Raw genomic sequence first — 20,275 nt, forward strand, 5'->3', positions numbered from 1 at the left:
TTAGATTTTTGTACTGTCAGTTTGTTTAGAGTTGAGATTAGCATTGGAATGACGAGACTTTCCCCACTGCCTTTTCCTCCTGCACAGCACTAGTCTAAACAGATCTCTTGCCCTCTGCTTAAAATGCTTTCCCACAATCACATACAGGAAAGGATTCAATGAGCTGTTACTGTAGCCAAGGTAAGTAGCTAACTGGTTGCCAATGTCCAGCACATGTGCCCATGTGCATCCAGAGATGACTCCATAATGATCCAAAGTATCCAAGATGATCAGAACCTGGTAGGGCAGCCAGCAGAGGATAAACACAGCCAGAACAACAAGGATGAGATATGCTGCTTTCCTCTCCACACTTCCTCTGCTGCATTTTCTCATCCTCTGGCTGCTCCGAATGACTTTAGTGATGTGGTAACTACAAAAGGATACGATAGGAACAGGGATAAGGAAGCCTACTATGCTGACAGTCATGTTGTAGCGCAGTCTCCAGCCTTCATGGGGGTACGCTAAGTAGCATGCATCAATCCCCAAATGAGGGAAGAACTGTACAGAGCGGAAGAGGATAGCAGGGAAGCTGAGCAGGATTCCAGCAATCCAGATACCGATGCAAATCCCACGTGCCCAGAAGGCCCGTCTCTCCCTCCCCTGGGACAGCGGTCTGGTGAGGGCCAGGTATCTGTCCACGCTCACAAGTGTAAGGAACAGCACACTGCAGTAATAATTCATCCCAATGACTATATTGATAAGTTGGCACATGGGTTCTCCAAACCTCCAGTGGAACCTGTCGATAATGGTTGCCACCCAAAATGGCAGACATGAAACCATGAGAAGATCAGCCACTGCCAGGTTGCACAGGTAGATGTCGGCCACAGAGCTGTGCCGCTTCTGGAGACAGAACACGCAAAGCACAAATGAGTTGCCAATCACTCCAAGAAAGCAGATGATGGACATGTAGGCCGGCTGCATGGTGTAAACCCAGTCCCATGCATCTGTGTGGTTGCAGACAAGCTCAGCTCTTGTGGCATTCTCCATAAGTCACTCATCCGCTGAGTCGGGGATCACTGCGAAAGCTGCTGCACAGTCATTTTTAGAGGTAGAAAGAGGAGGGTGTGGTCAACACGAACACATATACCAGTAAAACCTTTTAACTGTGTCAACACAGGTTTGATGTAGGTGTTGCTACCTTCACGTCATGATCTGAGTTCTAAATGTGAAGGCATAATTGATTTAATGGAGTGTGGATAATGGTGGTTTATCGGTCAGAGCACACAGCACACACATGCCATCATCAAAGAGTGGAGTCTTAGCAGCAGACACTGTAAGGAGCAACACTGGCCACACATTTATACCTGGATGGACACACACGAATACACAGTGACAATTTATATATTAAAGTTCAACTAAAATTTTCTCCTCGCTTTTGTGCAAGGAAGTTTAAACTAAGATGATACTGCAGACACAGCCATTTTTCATGAGAATAACACTGTTTTTGGACTTTGTGGAAACAGTGTCTAAGGTTCCATCCTCTCGATGGATGTTTCTCAAGGCAGCTGTTGAATGACATTTGAGGACACTGCCATCTTCTGTGATGTGCCACGTGTACGCCATCATCCTGTATAGTCAAGACTTTTTCAACAAGCACACATACTTAGCATGGGTTATATACTGTTTGTGATTTAAGTCATCCTTTTATTTATTTTAATTTTTTATTCAAGTTTTTTTTCCATTCAGAGAGCAGAAGCTATTCAGCTGCTTTCTGTTCAAGTTGTATCAACTCCTAAGTAATCAGCTGCTCCTGCACCCTCAGTGTTGTGTTCATCCTGCATTATGTAAAGAAGAGGGACTAGCAAGCGTAAACTGTCTTTCTTTCATGGGTTAAGTTGTCAGCACTCACAGAAACCCATCTGTGTCAAGATTTGAAGCAACAGGTAACACGCGGAGCAAGGGAGGAAAGTATGGAAAACAATGTAAAGTATGGGAACCTGTTCCCACAAAAATGAATAGATCTTAAATTCCTTCTTTTTCCGAGGATATGTATACAGTATACTGATCCCTTATTTCAGTCTTATTCAGACCCATGCTTTTGAAAGAAGAATATATGTATTCCAGATTTGAAAGAAGAGAGTAAAAAAACATGGTGTCATTATCCTAACAGGCCAACAAAAATACATGAAAACAGGTCAAACTATGTATTTTTGGCCTATTCCGTTTGGCCATTTGAGGTAACTTTGTCAGCCTGCATGTTTTTTGTTCCACAACAATTTCCATCTCTTGCAATAGTGGTAAAGTCTGACTCCTAACAAAGATTTCCTGTTTGGCATCACATGTCTTCATTCTGGGGACAAATAGGGGTGTACCCTTGCCCACAGCCCACACTGAGTCAACATTGGGCCATTAAATGGTGAGGTGGCGAGAAATGTATAATGAGACAACTGGTGCCTATCCAGCCAGCATGTTTGTGTGTCACCACTGGAAACTTTTTGACAGAATCCTGTTTTTAACTCTGCAGACAATGAGTCAGAAACATCAGAAATCACTTAGCAAGCAGTTGCTGGGGCACTTTTTACATTTTCATTTTTATGCTCAACATTTAAAAGAATTTAAAAAGATTCAATGAGACATCCATAAAACCATATGTATATTTTATTTGAATTTTCAATGTTCAGAAGGAAACGTATATTTGTACTATTTACAACCTGACTTATCAGAAATACAAGAGAGAATATGAAAATTGTATTTACATTATTTTACAGAAACCATGCAGATTTACATTAAACCTGTACATTCAAGATACTGATGTTTGACAATGTTTGTAACAAGAGACCAGCCGTAGTTTGTTGTGGTAATGTTATAAAATTGTGGTTAGGTTTTTTCAGCTTATGCTAAGTGATATCATTTAGAATAGTTGAGACAGCTAAAATGTTATTCTATCTGTAACACCTTAGCTAGGAGGGAACATTACAGCCCTATATGACCCTTAAATTTCCCAAAAATAAATGAAGCTAGAGTTTATCTTTTTGAGAAGACATCTCATCAGATTGATTTTGAGGAAGGGTGATTTGGTCCAATTACTATACAATTACATACACTGCAAATCTAATCATTCTAATCATTTACATTGGCACAAGATTACTAAATGACTTGACCACAGTCTGAAAATGATAGCAGTATTTTATACTACAGTCTTTAGAGTGGAGGACAGGTGTGAGCGTGTGGAATCCAGCGTTGCTCTTCTCTTAACGCTCCACTGCTGGAAGACTTCCCGGACTTTTTTCCTGAAGTTCTTTCCTACGATGACGTACAGGATGGGGTTGAGAACACTGTTGAAGAAGGCCAGGTAGGTGAAGATCTGGTTGCAGATTTCTAGGACGGCTGATAATTGACACCCTCCGAGGACTTCTGCTCGTAGGAGCACGTCCAGTGTGGTGACAACGTGGAATGGTAACCAGCAGATAAGGAAGGCCAACAGAACGGCCAACATCAGAGTGGTGGCCCTCTGTTCTGTTTTCTCAGCACTGAACCTCTCTAATGCCTGGATTTTCAAAGCCTGGATAATTTTGATAGTGCAGAATGAGATAATCGAAATGGGGATGATGAAGCTGAAAATGATCAACAGCCCATCAAAGAGCAGCTCTATGACGTGGCTTGGGTAGTTCAGAAAGCATGCGTGAACATTGTACTCAGGGAAATATTTCACCTCCCGGTAGACGAGTGTGGGGACACTCAGGAGCAAACCGAAACCCCACATCAGCAGACAGCCCAGTTTGGCATACTTCGGCCTACGCATTCTGCCATGGGACATTGTATGTACCAGTGCCACATAGCGATCTATGCTGATCAGAATGAGAAAGTAGAGGCTGCAGTAGACGTTCATCTTAATGCCCAGGTTGATGAGTTTGCACAGGAACTGACCAAAGGGCCAGTTGAAACCGTTGGATATGTTGACAGCCCAGAATGGCAAACAGGACACCAGGACGAGGTCGGCAGCAGCCAAGTTGCTCAAGTAGATCTCGGCTACGGTGCAGGGCTTCTTGTGGAGACAGAATACCATCAGGACAAACATATTAAACACAATTCCCAGCACAGAGATGAGCAGGATATACACTGGCTGACTGGTGTTGAGCCACTGCCAGTCATCCTGCTCAGGACACCCAGTGCCATTGGTGTTGTTTTGGTCTCCATATAAAGCTGTGGTGCTGAAGTCTGGGACGCTGTGATGAACATAAAAAAAGGACAATTAAACATATATGCTTATTGACCTTCTTGCTGAGGCTCTGTCCAAAACTAGTAAAATCTATCTACCAGCACCTATTCACCTTTTCCAGCTCCTCAGATGTATCGTGTGTGTGTGTGTGTGTGTGTGTGTGTATTGTCCTAGTGGAAAATTCACCACTGTATAGCTGAAATCAAACTAAAAAAATATTTGATTAAAATTAATAAACACCTGCCAATGCTGAAGACATTTCTCCTTGTATGTTATTGAGGTCTTTATTTGTATTGCACTCAAACAACACAAGCCACCATAAAAAAATACTTTGAGCTTCTACAAATAGCCATCTTCAGTTGAGCATCAACTGCACACCGGATTATAAAACAAAGTGCCCATCTCCATACTGTACATCAGCTGCATATGGAGTCGCTAACTGCTGCAATGCAACCTCAAATTATACAATCTACCAGCCAGCCTTCCCAACAATCATTAATTTCAATTGTACCTCAGCCCCAGACACAAATGACCACTAATGAGCAACAGGCTCAGCTCTGTTCCATCTTATTCCCTTGAGGGTGCTCTGCACAATATGAGATATCATACTCGTATGTCATACTCGGCTGAACCATTATTATGACCAAGTCAACTGTATTTTCAAATCATATTCAGCAGTTATAAGGATGTATTTGAATGCATTGAAAATTATTAAGTCAATAGGCTGCAATTTAAGAGCAAACATCAAACCGTCAAATGTGTTACTGAAGATTTATTTTTGCTGTAAAGAGAAGAATCCAGTACTGGACAAACTGAATCCAGAAATGTGAAAAATGTGTAATAAAAAAAAAAAAAAAGAGAAAAAAAAGTGCTTGACAATAACCAGATGTTTGGCATTAATAAGGCTCATGGTTTTCAGTTTATCTTCTAATATTTGGGGCTGATATATGATAACTACAGTCAATGTAATTTTCATTCAAATTTCCTTTCTATAAACACGTGTTACTGCTGCTGCTCAATGACACGTTAAAGACTAAACTTTATTTTTGAGGAACATAAGACATGTTTTGTACTGGGTTCATATCCAAGTTTTTTTTTTTTTTTTTTTTTAAACTAAATTGTTTACTCTTATGTATCAAGATATTCTGTCACCCAACCTATTTTGACAGCAGCAGCTGTCTTCACACGCCAGTAAATTTTTTCTTTTTTTCTTTTCAAACCAGGTTTCAGGTTACAGTGATCATGTAACTTACAATTCTCAATGTTTAAAAAGAGATAATGTTTTACTGATTATGTGAAATATTTTTTGTAATAAATAAAGCAAATGAAACATGTACATACCTTGTAGGTAGAAGAGTCATTCCTCCTGAGTAAGTCTAAGGAGACCAGAGAGTTCCAGATGCCCTGCTCCACTTTCACCAGCACACTCCCTTTCTCTCTCCTCTCTTTCTCTGACTCATTCTTTTAAAGGAAACTGTAATTAAAGTGATGTCTGCCAAAAAGTCATAGTTCAGTCCACACGTTTTCCTTCTCCCTCCTCCTTAAGTATCAAACACAGCATGGACACATTTGATGTGACAGACTAAGTGTTTATTTTTTAATTTTTTCATTTTTTTCAAACTTTATTGCCATTTTCAAACAGAAGCAGGCAATTTACATTAGAGCAGAACCACCTTGACATTGGGCTTCATTTTACATATTCATCTGTACAGTAGATGAAATAGCACCTTGCAGTAGTAGGACATTCACACAAATACCTCTATTCAGATATGCATACACATCCATAAACTCATGTGCGTGCATACATACATACAAATATATCTACACATACATAGACACATATGCAGATTCACATACATAAAGCGAATATAGTTCCTAACTAAGCTAGTCAATAACTGGTGCCCATCTTCTTCTAAAAGGATGTAACTATAGCTGTAGCTGGGCAGTCATGTGTTCCATCATATAGACATGTTTGACATGTTTTGACTTTTTCTAGCCACTGAAATTCATTGTTATAGTCATTATTTTTCATCAACAGAACAGGCAGTATGTAACACTGGTCTGTGGTAAACTGATGATCCGGCAGTATTTCCAGGGGAATTTGTTTCCCATCCCACAGTTTCTCCAGCATTTGGTATATTGTTTTTAAAGGCAGAAACTATCAGCAGGGTTCAGAAGAAATTCGTTTTTACCTTGCAGTGAAATTCTTCCCAAAGCTGCTCTGTCTTTAATATCTTAATGTCCCTCTCTAATTCAACTTGTTAGGCTAGCCTTTGCTTTTTTACTCTTGAAGAGATAGCAATAATTTTCCCTCTCATCACTGCTTTGGCCCCCTCCCAAAGAGTAGAGGGTGAGACTGTGTCATTATCATTTAAGGCCAGATAGTCAATCAAATCTTTTCTTGTTGAATCGTTTCATTGTTTAACAGTGAGACATTAAGTCTCCAATATTTAAACAGTTTATTTGTTCCAACCTTTATCTTTAAGATGACATGGGGCATGATCTGATATGGTAATTGGCTCTATATTACATTCACTAGTCCTGTACATTTCTGTACCAGATATCGAGAACATGTCCGACCTCGAGTAACTGCCATGTACCTGTGCATGAAAGTAAAATCCTTATCTCTGGGATGGAGGTGGCACCAGATATCCACCAAGCCCAGTTCGCCCATCATTGCCAAAAGCAATCCAGGCAGTGTGAGCACATTATTGAGAATTCCAGTGGAAACAACTACATATTTGAATATTATCTGTCTTTTTACCAGCTTGTTAGTCATCTGTCAAGCAATGAATAATGAATTGCACTAACTTGTATGAAAGGCGCTATCATAACATAATTTGGCAAGGGGCTGATTTTCTAGCTAATCAGTCATCTCTAATTCCTAGCAGATCTTTGTATGGCAATTTGTTTATTTCCGCATTTTAGCTCTTCACTTGGCACAATGAGGGATAAAATGATTGATGCAACTTAATGCTCTGCTTGCACACAGATTGCAAAAAGGTGGCGAGGTCATATTTCACTCACAAGTTGTAAATAAATTTGCGAGGACCTGCGCTCTCACGTACTCATGCAAAAGTATGGCATTTCCTCTGTGAAACCTGTCAACATCAAAAAGGAGATGAAATAATCCCATGTTGCAAAATTTGTTGAGACGGGTTGTACAATCTTCACACTATTAACCCACCCTAAAACCCTTTCTGCTGTGTTTTGGTGTTTTGATAAAGCTATAAATGGTTGTTACTCACACTTGCCATCCAATCTAAATATTCATCACCCCCACCTACATAGCCCCTTTTTGGATTTTTTGTTAAACTAGTGTTTTTGGCCTGAATACGTGGTAAGAGCTGGAAAACTTGCTCATTTAAGTTGTTACACTGCTGCTGCTGCTGCTGCTGCTGCTGCCGCTATGCAAATTTGTCTGCTGTAAGACATTTGAAATCATGGATTACATTCCTCCTAATGGTGTGGTCCTGTGCTTCTGGCCCAGGCTGTTCCAAGTTTCTGGTGAGGATCCCTCTTTGTGTGCCTCTTGAATGTGTTTTGTTTCCCCAGGCTTGACTCACCCAATACAGCAGGACTGATTTCTGTATCAAATAAGCAAGTCCTCCTATCAGACTGATTGTGGTAGGTCTCTTTACCCTGCTGTTCTTTTGATGTGGACTAAGTATCATTTTTAGGGCTAGAAAGGGTAGATGGCAAAGTTCAATGCAGAACAGCAAACCGAACAATTCACCCTTTTGGCATTGCCTTGATGTTGCACATTCATCATCCATTGTTGTTCTCCTGTTATCGTGTATCCTGTATAATGATACCCTTCCTCTCGGCGTTATGTCAGTACCGACCCTCAAATCTCTTCCTTCACTCAACCTAATCTTCCAAACTAAATTAAAGCTTATAATAGACAAATGGCACTATCAGATTTTCTATAGATTTTCTGTACTGTGCTCAAATAGGCATGTGTGTGTGTGACCTGTGATTATCTCAGAAACAGCATTTGGTTGAGCAACATGGCCATTTGAGAGACAAGGACACCTAAATAGCAAGAATGCACTTTAAACCAAAGGCCATTTTCAAGTTAGCTTTGAGTAGAGTAGACAAAGGGCTTTAGTGCAGTCAATAATGTATGAAAACTAATCTGGTGTGTTAAAGTCATATGATTAGTATGAGTTAAATGCATGACCATGAGGAAGTAAGTGGGCTGAATGTCTCACTTTAACAAGACTGGGATCTTCCTTAAAGTAATGTTGCAATAATTTAATTTCCCCACATCAGGTTGGTCAAATCCTCATGATATTCAGTAGCACATACCTAAGAAGTTTAAGCTTTATCATTCACAAAACATTAATCTTGTTTTTAGGGAAAGGGTCTGTATACTGGTTGGTAACCAGTGACCTCAGAGTGACCTTCAGTGAACAGGAGCCCTGTAGCAGTTAACATTCAGTTGTAGATTATAAATTGGTACTGGGGCCATTCTCTAGCCCACCATTAGTTTCTCTTGAAAGGTTGTAGTAGGTTGTCAACAGGGAAATAAATGAAACTTCCTGGTGTTGCAGTGGACAAACTTCCTTCCTACCTCCTCATCCACCTATTCTTTGTTTCTTAAAATGATAAGAATCAGTCAGATGTATTATTTGATTGATATATTTATTCATTTGTATGGTCAACTGGTCTTTATATTATACTGTAATAACTTTTGAACCAAATGCATGTCAATTGAGACTTCAATAGAACAAAAGTAGTTATATAACACCTTTTTATTACAAATAATGAATGGCCAGGGTTTATGTTAGAATATTTACTTAAGGGTTGATAATGGCATTAAGTTATTTAAGTTTTAGATCAATATTCCTTTGAGGATATGCCCTGACAGAATGCTTTGAGACCCTTAACCCTAACCCTGAATTTTGATGGAATATATTGTCTCCTGCCAGGTTCAGCTCTGAACTCTATTCTATTGTTAGCATTTTTGCTTTCTTTCTGTTTGTTACCAAGATTATTTCTGCTCCATATAATTGGACCAGACTCGTCTTAATTTAAAGAGAATTACGTGAATAACTGCAGTTAAACTATTTTGATTTGTAGACATGTAGAGACACAGACAATTGACTGCAAAGCGTTTTGGGTTAAGGGCATGGATAAATGTTTGACCTGGGTCTTGCCTCTCCTATTTGAAGAACAACAACTGATCCACAACCTATTTCTCGCATCTTTATTAATCCTGACTTGATTTATGTAATCAAATATAGATTTTCTTTTTCATTTCATTTGAAATTTTTCTCCAAATCTCTGAAGTTGAATCTAAAACGAAAGGTGGCTATTTAAAAATGCACGCAGTGTTGTGTGGGTAGGTGACTTATGACTTAAGTATCGGAAATACAATGAAACGCACAATGAAAACCCAGATGCTGACAACATTTCTGCTCCAAATCACTATATTACCACTGAAAGTACAAATACAGATTATTTTTAGTAGCATAGAATTAATTGAACAGACTGTCACTTTAAAGATATGTAATCTGTCTTCCTGAGAAATGCCCTTAGGAAAACAGTTTTATTCATTGCTTTGTTTTTACAGGATAATCTTCACTGTTGCTGCCTATAAATAACTCTTGTCTTTTGGCCCAGTAACAATAGTAAACCACTGCCAACTGTGACTGAGTTATTTGCATTTTCCTGCTTTCTGCTGCAGTACATCATGGGTGGATAGAGAACTAAACTTAAAGTAAATTAACATAGTTTTCATTAAAAACTATCTTCTACTGAATGTAAAAAAAAAAAACCAAAACAATAAAGTGTCAACACTAGGGTCTGTAGTTTATCCTGCGTAATCGATATAATGGAAAGAAAAGCTGCTGTTTGGTTTTTCAAATATGATTTTCCAATAATTTGAGCACCACAGACTCAGATCAGTTCACCTTCATCGTATTGGGATGGCGACAGAAGTCTCAGTGGTGGTTATCACCAAACCACAGCAAATAAAATCTTAATTGTCTGCAGGGCTAGATTGGGTAAGTGGGGAAAACATCATTCATATGTCCAAACATAACATTTATTAAATTTAAGACCCCTTGGCCCAGTCCTTCATACATTTTATAGAGACACACACCATGAATCCCTTTACATTACAATACATTAACTGACATGTAGTAGACTCTAAAGTAATTTATTATAGTCTGTCTGCTGCTGTTAGTTATGTCTCAGTAGTGTGTAATGAAGTATATAACAAATGTCTGGACAAGGGGGCGGCAGCTCAGAAATACTCAACTCATTTCCTGTCTCCTTCTGCTTGTCTCTTAAAGTTTTTTCCAGGCTGTGAGCTCCATTACTCGGTGCTGATCCCACCCCCGTTCCCTCTTTCATAACTCATCACAGACTTGAGACAGTGGGGAACAGCTCCTCTCGCACAGTTTACATATTGTTTTCACAGCTGTCCAAAACAATCAGGGCCTTCAACGGGCGAGTGAGCGAGAGCTGGAAGAGATGGAATCAAACTAACCCCAGGGTTTGGGAAGCTGGGAGTGGCCCTATAGGCCTCGGCTCTTGTTCGAAACCACTAATGCAACTTTGATGAGCACTGTGTGACACCACTAATGCAGCCAGCCAGGGTACACAAAGCCATTTCTTCAAAAAAAAAAAAAAAATTAAAGTAAAATTTAACCCCTTCCTCCAATGGTACGCATCTGACTGCTCAAATGTTCCTGGCATAAGATACACAACAACAACTCAGTTTTTCTGTTTCGGCTGTTTTAGATCTGATATGAGTTGTCTCTGTACAACAGGGTGAGACATGTTGGGGAAAGTCATGTGTATCCTCTCTTATATTGTATATTGTTCTCTAATTTAGAAATCCTGATGCATCATTTTCATTTCAGCTTGAAAACACAAAGAATTAGAACTAGATTTCACATCCCCTTTTTCATATTAATAAACTAGCTATTGCAAGACATTATGCAATACTGTGAGTCAGCAACCGGTGCTCTCGTCAGAATCTTTTGTTTTTGTTTTTATTCAGTATATGTGAACATCAGACGAAATAAACATTCAAGTTATGCAAGGAATTTTGCCATTTACGGTGAGATAAACCTGTTTATGAACACAAACCAAGCTCAAAGCTTGTGTTTCTGGCTGTGGATGTTTAGAGTTTAGGGAAGAACTGAATTTGAGGTAAACTACGTGGGAGGAAACCACTTCATCAAGAATGAATATTTGGTCATTCAGCTGCTCGCAAAGTTGGTAATTGTTGGTATGACTACAATTATTTTCCTGAAGTATATAACTTCTAGAAGGCGTCCATTTTGTTAATATTTACAAGTGGTGTTCAGCAATAAGAGAACTTTCCATGCGTGAGACCAATTACTGCAAGTTTTATATGCTGTGTCACCACTTTGGCAAATCATTTAGTCTCATACTCTTTTAAACATCTAGAATTAAATCCATCATGTAAGACATGAAACGATAGAAAGCTTTTTATTATTACAGAAATCTGCTCCTCATATTTTTTTGTTTAGATTTTCCACCATGAAGAGGATTTCTGATAAACTCTGAAATCTTAAATACACTATAAGACAAACAGATGAGAGGCATGTTTTGTCTCACACAGTTGAATATTTTGTCATTTTACTCTGATGCAGACTGACAATATAGTCAACGTTTGCCTCAGAGCGACAAGAGAGATGACTGCATGTTTCACTGAATGACTTTTGACAACATGGTGACACTACCAGAGGATTGCTACTACATATCACTAACTTGTCTCCTCCATATCCACGAAACATCTCTTCCATCTAAAGAGAAAAACTCTTAGAAAACCTGATGCATTGACAAAACACTGTAAACTTTCACACTTTCAACCTCCATTTGAATAATCTAGTTGTTGAATGAAAGTATTATTAGAAATCCAGCAAATCTGGTTGAACATTAGTTGAATACAGTGATGTTAGAATTTAAACACATAATATCTCTTCTCATACGCATATTATGTTTCTGTACAATATCATGAGATCTACTGTAGTTAACGTATACAAATACTGCAGTCATGGAGGCGCCTCGTGGCTCACCTGGTAGAGCATGTACCATCAAGGCTTAGTCCTTACCGCAGCGGACATGGCCTCAAATCTGACCTGTGGCCCTTTGCTGCATGTCATCCCCTCTCTCTCTCTCTTTCTCTCCTCAACCTTCCTGTCCTTCCTGTCTCTCTTACACTGTATCTAGAATAAAGGCATAAAGCCCAACAAAAAAAATAAAAATACTTCAGTCACATTTTGCAAGGTACATAACCTATTTATTGTCAAACATAAGTCTGAGTATAATATACTGTTTATACTCTACTCTTTCCATCTCTATGCAACACTGAATTCCTGCAGGTTTTACTCTTTTATGCTCTATTTGTTTCCCTGTACAGTATATGTACAGTCTGTGTGTAAGTATATTTACAGCTATTGAAAACTGAAGTCAGATTCTTTTTCCTGTTTGTACTCTGCCAATAAAGTTGATTCTGATTCTACAGTATACACTGTGAAATGCATGTCCTGTATATTGAGCCCTCTGCTGGACAAAATGTAAAGTGTCTTGGAGATACACTAAAAGTGAGAGGACAGCCAACCCTCATATTTTGAAATCACACATGTACATTACAACATTTATGGAAATGCATTAGACTTCCATACACACAACACATTGTGTTGATGTGACTGTAACAGAATATTTATCTGAGGCTACTGAAATATTTGATTATGAGCACTCTACTACATTTTAGTGGAAAATATTTTTTACTACTTTAGAGCTATAGTTACCCATTTCTTTACAAATTAAGATTTAGCATTCATAACTTAATGATCATTTGATAGAATATGTGTAGACATAACTAAATATAATACCAAATACTTTATCATGGCATGCATTTAGAAATAACAATACCAAAATAAACAATTTGACCAACACCATTAAAATGCTCTCACATGTAAAAGTCAAAATTCTAAATTTTACTCATGCAAAAGTACAAAAATATGTAGCAAATGTATGTCAGGCCGAGACTCAAAGCAGGACTCAGATGCAGAGATTTTAGATAACAAAAGGCTTTTATTGAATTCACCGGAGACCTCAGACCGAGTGACAAACAAATGGCTATAAACAAAACTAGACACTATACTCAACTATAGAGAAAACAAACACTCCAAGAGGAGGGAAAAATAACTAATAAAAAGAAACAAATAAACACAAAACGCTCCGTATGGAGGAAAACCTGTCTATATAAAATATATATGGCTACAAACAAAAATCACTCTTAAGCGAGGAATAAACAAAGGGCTATGAATCTAAGCTAGGATAAGAATTAATAAACAAAAAATCACTCTTTAACGAGGAAAAAACAAAGGGCTATGAATCTAAGCTACGGTAGAAAATTTACAAACAAAAAATTACTCTTGAACGAGGAAAATGAAGGGCTATGAAATTTAGCTAAGGAAAAATTTACAAACAAAAAAATCACTCGTCACGAGGAACATACGGCTTACTATGGCGATTACTATGGCTGTGGACATGGACCAAGGCTCTGGTGCAGGACAAGGACGAAGACACTCTGGCACAAGACAAGGGGAACACAGACTATTTAAACACATGGAGGGAAATAGGGGACAGGTGGAAACACTTAGGGCAATCAGACTGAGACACATGAGGAAGGGCAAGTGACCTGAAAACGAGAGGAGAATTACTTTTCAAAATAAAACAGGAAATGACAGGACAAAACAAACCCAAGACAAGACAACCTCACCACGGTGTGACAATGTAAAAGTACTCATTATGCTGAATAGCCCTTATAAGAATAATAAATAATATATATATATATGTTGATGCATTAATGTGTACATCACTTTAATACTGCAGCGAGTAAAGTTGGAAACAACTTTAATTTCTTTATATACTGCCGGGTATCTTGTGAATTTCCCTTGGGGATCAATAAAGTCTTATCTTGAAATATTACGTCATAATTTATTTGTTGGTTATATTTTCTATTATTAATCCAAAACTGCAAGTAACTAAAGTTTTCAATAAAATGAAGTGCAGTAAAAAGTACAATATGGATGTATTGCTTTAAATCAAGAAAAGCATCTGAATACAAGCAGTGCCTTTAATTCACACAGAAAAGACCTTACAGGTGTCATAAATCATAAATAACATAGCAGATATTGGAACTGCAACAAACAGGAAGCAGTCTCACTGGCTCACTTGCTTGTGTTTCAGAGTGAGCTCAAGATGACAAAGCTCCACATCGATCAGTCTTTGCTCTAAAATAACACCTGTCAGACAGTCATCACCACACAGAGAAATGGACAGACGCTTTCCCACTGTTAAATCCTGATCCTTTTCTTCCCCATTCTTTTGAATTTTTGCTCATCTCAATCATCTTGTCATTTTCTGTCAGCCTGTGCATCTGTCTATCCGTCTCTCTACTTGTCTCACTCTCCGTTCAATAGATCCTCCATTAGCCCCCAGGAGTGGCTTCCACTTCAATTTTGGCCAGCAACCGTACAAGTGAGACTCGACTACGTCTGCCAATGGGTGCGCCAGGCGAACGGAGTGATACATGTCAGTCTCCATGGTGACGGGCTGCATTTTCTGCATGCTGATATCCAATCATATTCAGTGTAGTGACAGAGCTGTGGCAGTGGTCTGCTGAGGGACGGGTATTTATTCCCAGGCCTCCTCTGGTACTTTCTGAGTCCTACATTTACATCTGCCACACTGTATTATAGGACCAGGTTCCTCCTTATACATCGAATGTCATATCTGCTTTGTATTTAATGATTGAAGATGTTCACCTGTGACCTGAGTGTATCTCCCTGCAGCCAGCAGCATAACAACAGCTGTGCTGGTGGGTTTTTTTTTTTTAACTACTCTGTGGCTTAGGGGATGGCAATGTTCGTCTGGCACTGGGTTGGTCCATTTCTTCTACTTAGAGTAAAATATCTCAACCATCAGTGGATGGATTGGCATGAAAATTTGTACAGACATTTGTGTTCCTCAGACGATTAATCTTGCTAACTTTAGTGATCCCCTAAAAGTTTCCACCATGAGGTTGACATTATTCGTTTTGTATACCATCTAAATATCTCAGTATCTAAAAGAATGATTGGCACAAAATGATGTTCATTCAGGGTTGCAAGAAGATGGAGCTGAATAATTTTGATGATCCCATGACTTTTCCTCTGCCACAATAATCAAATGGTAGTATTCTAACACGAAGTGAACATGGTGAACATTATACCTGCTAAACATCATCATGTTAGTGTTGTCGTTGTGAGCACACTGGCTACTAATGTTAGCATTTAACTCAAAGCGCTGTGTTCTTCACAGAGCCAGCATGACTATATAGACTCTTGACTCCAAACTGATACTACTTTGCAAACAGTGAGAATTCTGTATGGCTTGATTAAAAAATGAAGGTTCATATTAATAAACAGTAATAACGGTAATATGCTTAATAAGTTGGAGATTTGGCTCAAGGCACAGGGGAGCAGGGAGCATCCATCTTGCTCAAAGGGCAGCTCCGTCATAAATCCCTCTCTCTTTCTAAGGATGTTTTCTATACGAGATGACAGGCGGAGACAGACACTTTGTCTGCCCTCCTGCCTCATTGCAGAGAGAGCTAGCCATCCACTCAACAGCAATACTTAATCAAAAGAATAGGGCTCCTGCCTTTTGGATGACGGGCGATGCTGAGCTCCCATCATGGAGCAACAGTAATGAAGTATTTTCACTGAGGCTGCTGCAGCGTCAGGGGATGGTGGCAGAGCCCGTGGGATTGCATTAAAGACTCTCTTTTCCCTGCCACACTTGGCATAGTAGTGCCCATGCGATTGGAGGTGGAAAGGAAAGTGTAATGCAGAAATTATTCACATGTGACTTCTTTTACATTTGGCCTGTGTCTTGTGTCCTAACAAATAACAGCAAGACTAAAACAGTCGGTGAGAAAGCTTTCAATTACGACTCTGATTTGGGGGGAAATTAAGAAATTGAATCTTATTGATACACATCATCAGTTAGCCACCCTGTGTCAATTTTCAGCGGGATTGTTAATGCTATCCCATCACAAATGATCCTGTTCATGGGGTTATCATCTTGCTTAATTATTCAGATTAGTCAGAGCTGTAGGTGCTGCTCTGTGTGCTCCTCATCACAGGATATTAGCTGGATTGACAAGCATCTGTAATGAGCAGCATCATTAGAGACCGAGGGTGTGTTCACAATGGAAAGAAGAAAACCCAAGATAAAAACAAACAAAATCAAGGTCCAGAAATGGCTGCCACAAGCCAAAGGTGCTGTCCAAATCCATTACAGCCTGCTGTTGCCATGGTAGCAGCCTACCTAAAATCCTTTTCTCACCAACCCTTCTTCCCTCTTATATGTTATCAGGAGACAATCACACAATGGCAGCTGGTGAAATCTCTGTAAAACCTCTGTTTAGCCGGACGACACCTCATGTAGTCATGCCTGTGCGCTCAGTTACCATCAAAAACTGAGCTCTGATATCTTGTGCCATACGAGTGCCTGTTTTTAATCAGACAATCACACCGGGGAAGTAGCGGGTAGCTGTAGGGTAATAGCTGTTGATGAGAACAAGCAATCACTATTCTTCTGTGAAAGTGACCGCAAACAGTAAACTTTGTGATCAAAAGCGCGTTATTGATTTTGATAATAGATATAAATCTTATGGGGAAAAAGGAAAATGGAAAACAAATTAACATTAACCTGCAGCAAACTAATGTATCTCCATTATCCTCAGTCTACTGTGGTCTGCTGCCATGAGCTCATTCACCAGGGGACAGCCATTTAAAAAAGTCAGAAAGCTCTGAAGTCATCTCAGGCCCCGAACAGACTAGTGCTGGAAAGTTCAGAACGTCATGTTGCTCAGCAGCTGCACCCAGGTCCTCTCCAAAGTTTCAGTTGTAGGCTACATAAAGCTGATAACTTCTGAAATGTGTTGATGCTGTGTATATTATTTTAAAATTAAATACTTACTTACTTATATGTACTGTATGTTATATGATGACGGTAGGAGAACCTTGTTAAAATGTTCATATGATGTTTTTTTTTAAATGTAATACAAGACATATCATGCATGAAATAAGCAGTCAGTCATTACTGTATTTCCACCATGGAGCTGCAGTGAACCAACGACAGACTCATAAAAAGGCATTCAGACAGCCAGGGATTCATACATCAGTACAGAGAGTGAGAGTTTGCATTAGTGCAGCCACTAACACTGTGAGCACTGCTAATTACAAGCTACAACAAACAACATAAACAAATACCTATGCCTACCGCTCTTATACGTCTTCTAGTCGCCGATTTTGGTCACCACAGACTCCTCATCTGAGGCCTGACTGAGGCTGAAATGTGTGGCTGAGTCTCTCTGGTGTTTCCTCTAACGCCAACCATCTTGATACACACTGCTCTTTCACCTGTCGGCGAAGCCTTGTCAGTACAGAGAGCGAGAGTTTGCATTAGGGCAGCCACTGCAAGTTACAAGCTAACAAACAACGAAAACAAATAGTTAATCTTACCGTTCTGATACGTCTTGTAGTCGCTGATTTTGGTGCACAACAAACTCCTCAAAAACTCTTGCATCTGGGTTTGACTGAGGCTCAAATGTGTGGCTGAGTCACAAAGGCCTGCAAACCGAAATGTGTCGGTCTCAAAACAAAGTTTGGGTTCATACTACAACTTTTGATCTCTCAAACCAATCCATATTTAGTTATAGAGCGTCCACGGCTTTGTTTTACATTGTTTGTTCCACATCTTCTTCATCACTGAAACTATGCTTGCGTGGCACACTTGTCAAAGACGGCTTTATTTATTTATTTTTTACTTTATCTTAGACAAGGCTGACAGCTGTATTTGCAATGTAATTAAATCTACCCAACCATTAAGGCACAGAACCGCTACAAGCTCTTATTTCTCAGTTTCAGGAAAAGATGCCAGTTTCCTCTTGAGATGCTGAGCTGAATGATGCTAGCAAGTCTAATCATAATCCTAATTATATTAAGATCAGTGTGAAATTATTGTAAAACATTAACATCGACACCAAGTGAAAGACAGTGCTGTGAGCTGTTGGTGTGTAAAGAGTTTTCATTTATGCATGATTCTGTCTTCATTGATGGATGTTGTTTGGAAGGTGTTTGTTGAACCTGCACTTCACAGATGTCTGCAGGCTCCGGATGATACAGTATAGCTCCAGTGTTACCCACTCCCTCACACACCCACATAACCACAGACACTTGTGCAATGTAATAGATATCCTCCCCTACCTCTCTGCTAGCTGCTGCGATGCTTTCTCACAAATAAAAAATCTGTTACTGGCACATTTATGTGACACATTATATAGATGATAATGTGTAGCCTTTTGTTACGGCATGGGATAAGTATAGACACACACTGTACGTTCCAATGTGTTCTCTGAAGAGACAGTTTGACAAGATGTGTCTAAGCTGCTTGGCATACATTAGCATACCCGGCACCTCATCACCAAGCTGTCACTCTCGACTGGACAGGAGTCGAGCCAAACTAGTACATCCTTCGAGACACAGGGGCAGCAAAGGAGGAGTAAGTCAACTGCTCTTTATATCCTCCTGTGACACATCCTTCCCTTCCCTTCCCTTTCATCATACTTTCAGACTGATTAATCTTGTCCCAGCTTGAATAAACATTATCTGTTATTCACAAGCAAAGCAAGCCTCATCTTGCACGGACCACATAAATAAAACAAAGTCTTAGCCACTGTGGGTTTCTCGCAAACTATCACCTGCAAGTCTAATAATTACCATGCATTAGCACAGATTAGCCCAGGCAAGGTCACTGGTTATCCATCTGATCTTCCTCTTTCTGAGGGATTTTATGAGGCTCCTTTCCCTCTAGGAGTCAGAGACTGTTTCCAAGACCCCTGGGGCTTTTATTTTTGTTCACAGTCAAGTCGTTTGATCATACGCAGAGGAAACACAACAAGCAGTGAAAGCAATGTGAAGGTTGTTCGAAGATCATGCGTAGCTGACTTCACTTCCATCTCTTATCTTGTCTGCCGAGGGGGGGGATCAGAAAAGCCCATGGCGGATTGAAAGGGAGATGATCCATATATTATCAAACCAAGCTGCCTTTTCAGTGGGGAACGGGCTGATTTAGTCTGTAAGGTGGCGTAAAGGTTGAGCAGTGCAGTTTCATGGAATTATGAATGTGATCTCTAAATGTTTTTGACATCGCTTTTCCCTTGGGTGACAGGGTCACTCTGGATATAATTGTTATGGTTATAAAAAGCACCTGTGACTGCTGGGATCTCAGTAAAGGTGTTAAGTCAAACTACACATTGTTTTAAAGCTAAGATTTTAGCCACAATAGCAGCATAGTACCACAATAAATTTGTTAAAATACTTTGGTTTATCACCAAACACCTACACAAGTAATCACAGAAATGTTAACTCACTTATTATTCATCAATTAAAGTAATTTTAGCTACTGGTGGAACATACAACCGTAGGTAAATGTAACAACCGTACCCAGAAATGTTCAGAAGCACTTCTTTGGAAATTATTTGCCTTTTTTTTTTTTTTACGTAAACAAGACCATGTTACAGTACAGAGTTTTAACATTGTGAGTTGTCTTTACTTCCTGCGTAGTCGTCCTGTTTGCTCAACACAAGGAATATGAAGACGGAGAGAGGTGCACGGGGATCCACAGAGGAGTGAATCCCGGTGGTTTCTAAACAACCTGAGCCTGTGTCAAAATGACAAATTGGCGCCATTGACGCTTAGCTTCGCTCTCACCTGATGCTCAGCAGCGACCGTTGATGTCTGCCAGTGGGTTTGCTTCATCAGGACCAAAGCCAGGTGACTCGGGCGGAGAAAACGTGGAGCTTAGACACATTCTCGCATCATCAAACACCGACGATGGGGGAGCCAAAAGTTTCCATTCAGCCACCAGTGCTCCCAGCGCATCATTCTTCACCTGACACTTTGGGCCCTGATGAACTGGTTCAGTGGACATGAATGTTTGTCTCTGTTGATAAAAGAGCCAATGTGTATTGAT

The 20,275-nt window shown here is 39.6% G+C and overlaps 2 protein-coding genes across 2 annotated transcripts; both read right to left on the reverse strand.

Moving 5' to 3' along the window:
• On the reverse strand, window positions 1-1,026 carry LOC111225851 (B2 bradykinin receptor-like). The gene has a single exon (XM_022750889.1). The coding sequence runs from the start codon at window positions 1,024-1,026 to the stop codon at window positions 1-3; it is 1,026 nt and encodes a 341-aa protein (XP_022606610.1).
• A 1,593-nt stretch (window positions 1,027-2,619) lies between these two features.
• LOC111225747 (B2 bradykinin receptor-like) lies at window positions 2,620-5,625 on the reverse strand. Its single transcript, XM_022750773.1, has 2 exons — window positions 5,540-5,625; window positions 2,620-4,205 (listed from the first exon to the last, which is right to left on the reverse strand). Exons 1-2 carry the CDS (start codon window positions 5,557-5,559, stop codon window positions 3,167-3,169), a joined length of 1,059 nt encoding a protein of 352 aa, XP_022606494.1. The 5' UTR covers window positions 5,560-5,625; the 3' UTR covers window positions 2,620-3,166.
• Window positions 5,626-20,275: the final 14,650 nt, after the last annotated feature.

The sequence above is a fragment of the Seriola dumerili genome, unplaced genomic scaffold (genome assembly GCF_002260705.1).
Source record: "Seriola dumerili isolate Sdu_G_001 unplaced genomic scaffold, Sdu_1.0 BDQW01000149.1, whole genome shotgun sequence".
NCBI classification, from domain to species: domain Eukaryota; kingdom Metazoa; phylum Chordata; class Actinopteri; order Carangiformes; family Carangidae; genus Seriola; species Seriola dumerili.

Excerpts from the sequence above, each read along its gene's own strand:
- LOC111225851 (XM_022750889.1), bottom strand. The coding sequence starts at position 1,026 with ATGGAGAATGCCACAAGAGCTGAGCTTGTCTGCAACCACACAGATGCA.
- LOC111225747 (XM_022750773.1), bottom strand. The coding sequence starts at position 5,559 with ATGACTCTTCTACCTACAAG. Across the intron at positions 4,206-5,539 it reads ATGACTCTTCTACCTACAAG|CGTCCCAGACTTCAGCACCA; the intron begins GTATGTACATGT and ends TGTTCATCACAG.